This window comes from Staurois parvus, unplaced genomic scaffold, assembly GCF_062004578.1.
Source record: "Staurois parvus isolate SC_StPar_1 unplaced genomic scaffold, SC_StPar_1.0 ptg000045l, whole genome shotgun sequence".
Lineage (NCBI taxonomy): Eukaryota > Metazoa > Chordata > Amphibia > Anura > Ranidae > Staurois > Staurois parvus.
Genome location: NW_028317841.1, coordinates 3582286 through 3594088, shown reverse-complemented (window position 1 = coordinate 3594088; position 11803 = coordinate 3582286). Strand labels below are relative to the sequence as shown.

The following is an 11803-nucleotide window of genomic DNA, read 5'->3' as shown; positions in this document are numbered from 1 at the left end:
GGCCCCATGATCCCCTATTGCCCGGGGGCCCCATGAGTTGTCAGTCCGCCCCTGGTCCTCTGTATACTTTGGACCTAACTAAAACTTCCAAAGTCCCCATAGTATGAGCACAAGTATCAATGGATAGTTTAAGGTCAGGTGTGACTGGAGGAGCCCATCCCTCCTTAAAGGTACAGGGATGCACGTGATGCCCAGCTATACCAAAATGACAGCAAAGGCATCCAGTGCATCCATGCATCCAAATTAGTCATGTACAAAAAAAATGGCAGCCGTCTCAACCTATAACCAGCCTTAGCAGTAAGGTGCACATGGAAGGGCAAAGCACATTGCAAATAAACAAAGGATTTCCCAGCAACACTTACCAGCCAGCCTGCGAAACAACCAATTTGGCTCTGTCTAACAGTTTGAATTAAAAACAGAGGGATTTGTTTGCACACATATGCAAACATTACAGTACAGTACACAATAAGTAATCCTTAAATAAAAACACACATTATATAATTGTTGGCCTTCCTGTCCCAGGATACTACTTGCATTGATGCTGGTAAAATTCCCCAAAATTTTGATCTACCCAAGTACCGTGAGATTCTATTCCTTTCTTGTATATTGTAAACTGTGCACACTACTGCATGTATGCCCAAAGAGTTTTTATGTGTAAGAATGTTATGGGGCACATTTATTATTTTATTTTCATTATGAAATTAACCCTATATAAAAACATTTTTTTGAAAATGTGTGAATTATGGTTGATTATCATCCCACAATATGGACCAGGTGGGCACATTTGACGAAGTGGGGGGAGCAGATTTAAGGAAGTTAATTCATCTCTGGCATAGGCTTACCCTATGTGAGAATGAGAGCAACACGTGTTGTCATGTAATTAAAGAATGCAATTTCTTAATAACTCTATGTTGCATATTTTACAGGACATTTTTACATATGAGAATGTCCAAAATACAGAAAGATGAATAATATAAACAGCTCATGCCTAATGGCAGAATAGTCATAGAATAATATAGCAGTTTACAAATCATTTTATGACTCACTCTGTCTATTGCCAACTCTAGAAACCAAAGAATATAGAATATAAGTTAGTGTGACAATATATTATTCACATGGACTTCTGAAATCTGTCTTGTGCTGATCACAATACGGCATCCCTGTCTTTTCTAGATTATCGCCTATTCTACAATGCCTCATTTTTGCAATTTAGATATTCAGTAAAGCATGCTTGGGGGAGAGGAGGGGGCTGAACACTGACACTGAGTGGCTGCTTTTGCAGCTAGCTCCTGCTGTTGGACTCCTAGACACAGAGACAGCTCAGCCAGTAAGCGAATGCTGTTATTGGACTCAGAGCCAGTCAGCTAGTATAGCTGTTGGACTACTTAACACAGAAACAGCTCAGGCAGTCTACTGCTGGACACCTTAACACAGGCAGTCTGTCATCTCTTGCTGCTGGTGTTGCCGCCTTGTCAAACACTTGCAGTAGCTTGGGGAGGGTGCATGAAGCAGCCACTAAGGAAAGACGAAGCAAAGCAAGACACTTAGAGGGACCACACTATTCACTATGGCATCCAACTTCAATGATATTGTAAAGCAAGGTTATGTAAAAATCAGAAGTAAAAAGCTTGGGGTAAGTCTCTTTTTACCTTGATCATTATATTTTTCTTGCTTAGTGCTTTTTTTTTTCTTTTTAGATCCTGCATTATAAAGCTCTGTGATAGACAGCTACTGTACTATCTTTAGCCACTCCAGCATATACTGTATATTCCACAGGGAGAGATGAGAATGCGTAAATGATTTTGTGTACAGCAGGATTGTGATTATCTGCATTTATAGAGCAAGTGTGCTGGTATTGATGGGGGCAGAGAAGCAAGGGGGAATTGAGCTCTTGTTGTGACTGTGTCACTGCCTTTTACTTCCTACCTTGCTCCTAAGACTTATATTTTGTCCTAATGTCAAAGACAACAGACTGATTATCTGGTTTGGATTCAGGGGAATAACCTTGCCAGACACTTCAAAGCTATTCAATGTGTTGCCGTGGACAGCAACCCCTGAGTGGATTAAGTATAGTCTAAAGAATGGATCCACATGGGAATTGTACTGTGGATAACAGGCTATTATTTCTTACGTTGTATTGCATTGTGAGGATTAATCGACTTTTTCATGAACAGATACAGTGGATTAGCGGGGTACAAAAAGTATGGAAGCTGTGGGATAATTATCACCAAACTGTCTCTTATTATTGCTTTCAGGTTCACGTGCATGATATTTATCTGAGACTTTTGGAAATGCTTGTTGAAGGATATTTAAAACACATAAGAGAGCCAATAATTGTCACTGATAATGTGGGTAAGAACAAGTGCTGCAACTCATTCCCTGATGGTGTTTTGTAATCTCTTCTTTTACAAGAATGAAAAATGTCAGGACTTGGAAGGATTTGATTCAGCCAAAAGCTTTTACTTGTTGTTTAGCCGGGGATTGCAATGAACAAGCTTTGACTGCATAATGTTTAGCAGCTCTATTTTATTACATTCATCTAGTTTAAATGAGCCCATAAACAATGGATGAAGGATGAACATGTTTTGTGGAATTGAAAAGGTAGACACTAATGCTGTGATGGTTATCTTATCTTTGGGCACATGGCTGAATGATTAAACATCTGACTTGGACTGTGTGATGCCAACAGACAGGCAGCAGCAGGCTGGATGCAGAGTCTAGCACCTGTGTTATCTAGAGAACTCCTGTCAAATAATGATCCGCTTTCCCAAACTGTGTCAGATAAGCCAGAGTCACTCAGAAAATGAAAATTCTTCAAGTAGCTTAGAATTTAGCTGCCTTACTTATCGCCCAAAACAAATGTTTATGGTAGTGACATAAGAACGTAGCTTACAGCATATATTTTTCTGGTTGTTTTCTTTCTTATTTTAGTACACGATCCCTGGAATTCATAAAGAATGTCATAGATAATCTTTAGAAATATGACTTACCAGTAGCACGACAAACAGCAAAAACATGATATATGAATCTGCCGCAACTCTGACAGAACTGTTGCAAACATCTCTCCTGCGAAGTGACAGAGTTTTACAGGCAGAGAGGCCATTTAAAGAAGTGAAGAATAATGAAAATGTATCAAATGTCTGTTCTAAAGGGACGTAAAGACAGTAAAAGTGACGCAAATAAGAACTACTTGAATATTTTTCCCACTAACAATGAAAATGTTGCAGGGAATTTGGCACAAGGCTTCCGACTGCATACAGATCACCAGAAATGTGTTACAAATGCCTTACTGAATCACCCCTAGTGTTTAATGTTTATGCTAATTATCTGCCTGTGTGTGTTAATGAGTGCCCTTAAAGGATTATCAACCCACAACTAGTATTTTGGTTATGCCTGTAAGCTCAGACACCTAACAGCCTTTTATGTCTGTTAGAGACTCTACAGGTGACTGCCCCCCCTTGAAGGATCTTACTATCCCACCCTTGTTGCTGTGGCTCAACTCAAGCGGCTCCAATCCTTTTGTATTTTAATAAAAGGAATCAAATATTCAGTATAGAGATAGAAGGCCCATTGTAATGACCATGACAAGTTAGTAGACCTGAAAACACAGGAGAACGTCTTAAGAGACATTTGAAAATAAGCCAGGTGGTGAATCAGTTTGCTTGCATGTAACAGAAAAGTCAGTTATAGATAAACTTGGCCTTTAAACCCTTTATCAGGTCTACTGTAAGGATCAAAGTTTCCTCATTTGCTGCATGTAATCATTACGGGTGGGAGGAGCAATAAAGCGCATGGTATAAATGAATACTGTATAGGTGTTTGTGAATGCAGGTGCTACGCCATCACTTTAGTAAGGATCATTGAGTATTCATCCATTCATCCAAGCCCGCTGCAGGCTGTTATGTGTCTCAATGCATTGCCTACAATTTTTAACTTTATTTTATCAAGTTGATTATCTTGTTAGATTGGATGTTTTGATTAGATTGAAAAATAGATCGATAGATAGATAGATAGATAGATAGATAGACAAGTGAATGCATATACTGTACATGCTTTTATTTTTTAAGGCAGTTTGCTTTAGCCTTTATTGCTATTTTGATACTCACCCTAGAAAGTAAATGTATATTAGGCAGATATTTTCATCTTTTAATAGATTAGCAAAATATATTACGCTAATATGGTCTGTCTTAATTTGCATTTTGCATAATGAACATTCAGGTACTTACTACATGAATCACTCATTGTGCAAACATAAATACTAAAAAATGCAAAACGGAAAAACAAGTAAGCAGCAATACATTATAGAATGTGCACCAATGTACTTTACAGGCAACCCAGGGACAAGGAAAACTTTAGGTCACTTACTGTAGTGCAACACAGTACAATTGCAAACTAACTGCTGCAGATATCATGGTAAATGTTTTTTGATATTCAGTAGTGATTACCATAGCATATAAGGCACAAAAAAAGTCACATCTGTTGTTTATTACAGTTATTTTATGATCCACTAATCTATTTGTATAGAAATAAACTAGTATATGTATAGTGTATTTTAAATGTTGCATTGCAAGGTGCAATCTGCAATATATTAACTGTAGTTGAGCAATATTGCTATGCACACTTTTCTCGTTTTGCTTCGGTTTATGATGTACAGGAATTTCACCTGTTGTTTATCCCTTGCCGTAATGGACAGTAAAATGCACACTCTTGTCATTATGTGCAGAAAGCATGCCCATCTAAATGTTTAAGTATGTAAACATACATTAGAGCCAGGGATAAAAGTTTATAGAGAGTGCCATATAGTTTGCCTTCTGGCTCCTTTCAGTGAAAGACTCACTATGAGGAAGGAATGAATTCCCTAATCTTTTTGAGTAATAATGTTATATTTTTAAAGAAAAATAGTAATAAAAAAATATCCAAAGGGCATTTATGAGATTTAAAATTGAAAAAATGTGGTTTTGACTATTATGGCTTTTCTTTACCTATTTCATGCAAGAGACAGCAGTAGTAAAGAAGATAGTAATGATACAATCCAAAAGGTTTTGGAGAAAACTAGTAGTATTACATTTCAAATAAATTATACCCAGTTTCTGTTAGTATGGCTGATGTCCAATTATAAAATAAGTGTGTTTTCCACAGTGACCTATTGTCTTATATGATAGATCGGCAGCACCAGATTGCACCAACAGGTGGCAGTGCAAGTGAAATCTGAAAAGTACAGCTGTGAGCTCAGATAAGAGACAGGAAACTATGGTGGTGGAGGAGGACCTTCTGTAGAAAAAAAAAACAAGGATTATCATTCTTTCCCAAAGACCAAGCCTATAAACAGTAAAGAAGGTTTGTTAGTTTTTACAGAGTATTATATTTTATACTTAGAGATCAGTTTACCAGCTAAGTATCTGAAGGACAGCATCAGTCAGGCATTCAGTGGCCCATGGATGAATGGCTAAGAACAACTTGCATTTTTCCACTAGAGAATAAAATGTGGTTTCTGTTGATCAAGTGCATTGCTTCATAGAACCCCAAGGATATAATGCTTTATCTGTAATTGTTCCTCAATAATAGTGACCTTATGCAGGCTGAGATAGTCACGTGATATAATTTCTATGCACTTATATATGGGGAAAAAAACAGTCTGAAAAGAGGTTTTACACTATCGCAGCTCTTCTTTCTCCCTCTGTAATTAACTTCAACGGAGAGTGTATAATTGACCTGGTTCCTGCATAAGTGATCCCCGGAGGATATAAGGAGCATAGTGACCCACTCAGATAGGGGGGTCCCAGTTTTCTAGTGAGTTCTCCTGACTGATGGTGGTGACACACATGGTTGGAGTGACACGTTGAAGATTGTTAAGGAATTATATAGCACTTTAAGAGCACAAGCATTTTTGACTGCAATAAAGATCCACTGAAAGAAATTTCGATTTTATAGAGACGCTTATTTGATTTTCTATGTGACTGTAAATACATTGATTTTTTACTTAGTATAGTTATATTAAACATTGCACTTCATAATTTAAAGGAGTGCTGTGTATTAAAAGGTTGTATCAAAAATATAGGTAACCCGTCATTCCCTCATTACTACTTCAAAGGCACTAATGTCTTCCTCACCTAATTTTCAGTGAATATTAGGCATTAATGCCACAAATACTGGACAAAGGTATGTTCATTTGTTTCCAAACCATCAGCTTTCTCCACAAATGACCTATCTAATGGCAACTTGTAATGAGAGATAACATTACATCTTTTTCTCTTCAGAGGCAATATGAGCTACAGCTCATGGTTTCTAGCCAGTAGAACCTTCAAGAGATGGAAAGGATGGGCAAGATTTAACACTACAAAGGCTAGATGCATCCCCTGGTGCCACTACAATCATTTCAGTAGCAGCATCAGGGGTTGAAAGAGGACTCTGAATCAGGTTTTCTTTTTCCATTTTAAGTAATTCAGTTATAAAGAAAACTTAAAATTATAGAAATTTTTACTTTAGCAGAGAACTTTAACACAGAATCCTGTCATCAAGACTCACATTAGCAGGAACATTTTCAGTTTAAATAGATCTGGCAAGATCCTATAACTTACAACACCATGCTGCTGTGAATCTCAACAGCAATTTTCTTATAGTCAGGATTAACAGTTTTAGTGCCACTTGACATAAACCTAAGCAACATTATCGAGCATATTATCAAGGTAACTTATCACAGCACAAACATCCCATAGTATCAGCACCACTATATAAAGCCATAGTGACACCAGTTCCCATCCAGGGAGACCTTTCGATATAGCTACTGGTATGTTAAAAGGTCAAATATCCACTTTATATACTTCCCTTAATAATCCAAAACTCAAGCTCCCTTACATGCTTCATTGGGAACGGGACTTAAATATCTCCCTAGAATTAAATTATTGGCAGGACACTGCTTATGCTCTGTCCAAGATTTCTATTAACACCACACTAATAGAATCTAACTATAAAACACTTCTAGGATGGTGCTTGGTCCCTACACGCCGTGAAAAAATACTGTGACACTGTGGGCAGGAGGGAACCATGTGCCATATTTGGTGGCAATGCTCTGTGGTGACTAGATTTTGGATCCGAATGTTTAACCTTATTTACTCAGTGACAGGAGTGAATATCCATAGATCCCCAGAGATAGCCTTTTTTCAAAAGTTACCCCCAGGAATCCCTAAGAAATCAACCAAATTGATCCTTTACATAATCCTGGCTGCAAGAATCACTGTTGCTAAATATTTAAAGCAATCAGTGATACCACTTGACTATGTTAAAAATAAACTGAATTGGATCATGGTTAATGACAAACTCACCTGCATTCTCAATAACAATATTTAAAAATTCAACAGAACCTGGGATCTGTGGATTCAATACCTCTTCGTCCCTTAGAGGGACCATGGCTGACCCTTGTTAATTTACTCTTCCTCTTAGTCTCTTTTTATCATTTTCTTTTTCATTCTTCTTTAGTACCTTTTGTTTCCAAAATTACTTTTTGATGTATCTAACTTTAGAACCTGACTGCGGTTTGGTCATGCTCGTGATTAGTCATTTTTCATAGTGAAATACTGTATGTACTGGAATTCTGTCTATTGTTACAGCTTATCCTCTTTGTCTGTGGATTACACCAGAGGGACTTCCTGATCCCATACATGTAAGCTATGTCTGATTCCTCAATCTTTCTGTATAATTTCAGTGGTTATACTGTATATACCGGTAAATATACACATTGGTAGAATCGGGGTTTCAGTACCGAAATGAAGTGCAAACAAAAATTGCTGTCCCTATATTCTGACATCTTTAACCTAACCCTTGAGCTGGCTGTAACACATAATCTTCTCACTTGAATCACACATTGTAACTTAGCTCCTACAGTTAAAGGATTAGTTTACCCTTTTTTTTTTGTTAAGGCCACTGTTAAGTGCTGGAACAGGCCATGTAAATGCTATAAAAAGCCTAGTGACACCAGAGAAGAGGCAGGTTCACAGGGGTCAGAGAAAAGGGTAATGAAGAGCTGACACAATAGAAATGTCTGTGGAACAAATGAAGCTACCAAAGATTTAATTTCATTATGGAAACTTAAGTTCTGCTACAAAAGATGAACTAAGCCCTTAAATTGAGGAGATTCTAACTGAATTCTGCAAATATTGTGATACACACATCACACTGTACCTTCAGACAGGGGACACACCTATTTTCTGGTTCAGAAATGATCATAATTATCAGTGCTACCTTTTCAGATCTAACATTCTCATGGACATTGAATCAGATTCACCACTTCTGAACAATAGGCCAAGAATTGACCCAGCAACCAGAAAAGCTGACTCAGAAAGTGTTAAAAGATAAGTTGAACATTTAACAAAAAGTAATAAAAGCACTTTATTGTAACGTCAGGCACATTTGTGCCAGCTTTACACATTGCCCTATTATTGCATAGGCTTAGTCTGAGCATTGTAAGTTTAATAATTATTGGAATTAGTAGTTTAAAAATTCCTTTTAGATATCAAAGATGAGGAAGATAGTGCCATGTTCATAGAGAGAGGGGACATCAGGCAGGGAGCACCAAGAAGCAGTAATATTCCAGCACTGCAAAGTGTAGAGGAAGGGGTGGATGTTGAAGGGGCATTGAGCAGTTGCACTTGGTTTTACCAATTGGAGAGCAGGACATTTCTGAGGGAGAGGCAGAACAGCAGCAAGGGGGGACTTTGTCCTGGTGTAGGGGCAGCTTGCAGAAGTCTCGTGGGAGCAGTCAACCTAATCTGTCTGGTGGCATTGGTGGTACAGGCCAGTACTATCCCTAGGGCTGGTCCACAGAGATCTGCAGTGTGGATCTTTTTAATATATGCTACCGATAGTACTGTGGTGGTCTGCAACCTCTGCTGTCAGCGTATCAGCTGAAGTGAAATTATTAGTCATTTTGTTGCCACATGCAACAAAATGACTAGTACTTATGGCAGCAGCACCTTAGTGAGACATTCAGCAGTTCAAACGCCTCCTATTTCCCCATTTTCTGTATAAACCTTCACCACAACATTCTCCTGCTGATTTTGGTCCCAAAATCTGCCGCCGCTAGTGATAGGATGGCAAGTCTCACAAGGTGTTTCAGAGGCTTAGGAAACATGTTAAGCAGGGAAGAGAAACATGGGACCACAGTGAGGAGGGTCAAAAGACAGCCTGACCCTCTGCAGAATTCTCCTACACCCACCCCTGCCATCTCCAGCAGCACTCTTTATAAGTGAGGTGTTTCTTCCACAGCTGCTGGAGCAGCAGAAAAATATTCTCAAATCACTCCAATGCCCAGCATCTTAATGCCAGCTTGTGAAAACTGTTGACTTTGCCGTTGACTTTTATGACCTGTGCAACACCACTGCGACAGATATATTATGGAAGTTATTCCTTCAGACAATTCAGACCTATTATAGCTAGCTAAAAAAAATTGTCACATTGCCAAATGTATCTAAAAAAGCCTTTTTTAAAGTAGAATGCCAGGTTTCATTTCAATTTAAATAGCTTGTTTAGGCCAAGCTGGCCCAAACAAACTATTTCCATTACTAAATGATGCAACCTCTGTGTATGCTGTAATGTACTATAGTAGCATTGGCTACATACACATAGGACGCATTTATCCATGCACATTAAGATACATTTTTGATGCATTTTTGCACTCGTTTTAGCATTAAATAATGCTTTACAGACATCTCCTCTGTTTTGGTTTTCCATTATTTAGATTCCTATACTATCATCATGGCTAGTAATACTTTGTGAATGCATTTAAAACAAGCAGTAAATGTGCATTTGTGATGCATTTGTGGTGCATTTGCAGTGTGTTTACAGTGATATGAATGGAGGTATTGGAGAGTGGTAAGTCAACTGAATGCTGCATGTCTGATAAATTGTGGTGCAATGCAATGCGAAGTGATGCAAATACGACCACATGAACAACATTGTTCGCTGTAATGCACATAATTGACATGGGGCATTGAGAGATGTTTGCAAGGCTTTAAAAACAGAAGAAACACCTGCTTTTGAAGCTAGTTTAAATTTAGCTTTAGCAGCTCTGTGTTCCGGAAGCAGTATGAGTGACTTCCCATCTGCTGCCAGATTGAAAGAGAGTCAGGATAAATGCTTCTCCATCATTCAGGACAAGCCTTGTATTTTTATCAGTGAATATCTGCCTCTCATCCTCAGTCAATCAGAGGTAGCACTGTGTTTGATATACTGTACAAAGCTTCTCCTGAGAAGCACTCAGCCCAACTCTCACTTTAGACCTGATTCACATATAAGTGCTGCAGGAAATGCAGCGAATTCTGTTTCCCACACTGCATTGAAATCACACTCCGTTCATGTGATCTGCCACCAGTGTCAATGGTAAATTAATGACACCCCAAAGCAGATTGCAAAATGCAGTGCAATTGCAAGAATTGGAGCCATGGGTATGAACACCCATGCAATCAAATTCAAGTGCGATACAAAATAAGGTCCCCACACCTTTTTCGTTCAGGTACAGTGAGAATTGAGCGCATACAAAATGAATGGGCTCAAATCGCACTACAAACAATCGCATGTGAGTTGAATAGAATGCGATGCAATTCCTGTCTGAATCACATGCAATTTCCCACACAGCTATAGTGACATTGGCATCCCCTTCTGAAGATGTGCATGGCATGAAACGCGTCAAGGAGGAGCCAATACGCTGCAATGTTACGCCACCAGAGCCTCTTAAAGGTCCGGCGGCCATCTTGCTAAGTGGACAGTTAGTCCCATATCACTACTGTTTTATACCTGGATTGGATTTCTTGCTAAGTGGACAGTTAGTCCTATAACACTACTGTTTTATACCTGGATTGGATTTCTTTTTATATGGATAATAAATTCCTATATTTTAAATACTACACTATAAGCTATCTTCTGTTTGCCTCCCTGCTGAGCTATTGATTTACAGAGCCATATCCCGGGAGATAGCTGTAGTTTACCACAGGATCCAGAGGAGGGAGTTTCCATCCCAGGCTGCAAACACCCATCCATCCTTAAAGGGGACCTCTGGCAGGACGAATCCCTCTATCACCCAGGAATTACTCCCTGTGCTGTATGCCTTCCAGAGGGAGGATATTCCATACCTGGCTTACCTCATCTATCCTTAAAGGGGACCTCTGATTACATATATTACATGCGTGTTTACAATACGCATCTGGTGAATGCATATTATTACCACATCTTTGAGCACATCACTGAATATTGAAACCGCTCACAATTGTGATTGACACCTTAGCACGGACTGTCACTTTATGAACAATTTATCCTTATTTTATTCATACATATCCTAATTAATGGTCACAAGTTTATTTTAAATCTTAGCGCTGCACTCTGTTTTCTTATATGTTTATTGAGGTTTTATCTGGTTACCTTTTAGTGTAACAGCAGCTTCATTCGAGTGCTCACTGATTCCTACTTTTTATATAGTGTGAATCCATTCTTATTTCTGGAAGCTGTACAGGTGAGGTTCTGGTAGCTATACAGGCAATTCTCCATCTCTTGAATTCCAGTAGCAGATGGGAAATTGCTCATACAGCTACCAGAACACAGAGATGCTTACTATATGAAACTAATTCCATGGTATCTAAAATTCCAAAGCATGTGCAAACAACTAATGCTACTACAGTACATTACACTACTCACGGTGACTGCATCATTTAGTAATGAAAATAGGTTTTTTGGGCCAGCAACCTGAACCTGCTGAGTTTAGGTTTAGCAAATTTTGAATCCCCCTCAAGTCAATGCCAGGCAGATACATTTTAAA

General features: G+C 38.6%; 1 protein-coding gene across 4 annotated transcripts in view; it reads left to right on the top strand.

The window, feature by feature from the left end:
- The first annotated feature begins 1250 nt into the window (after nt 1–1250).
- The window catches only part of DOK6 (docking protein 6), a 723957-nt gene continuing 713404 nt past the window's right edge, over nt 1251–11803 (top strand). For 3 of the 4 annotated variants that reach the window (XM_089664054.1, XM_089664037.1, XM_089664045.1), the window contains exon 1: nt 1251–1633. In XM_089664054.1, coding sequence (XP_089520180.1) covers nt 1568–1633 — 66 coding nt within the window. In that variant the 5' untranslated portion in view covers nt 1251–1567. The remainder of the gene's footprint in view (nt 1634–11803) is intronic. The other variant, XM_089664063.1, reaches the window with a different exon arrangement.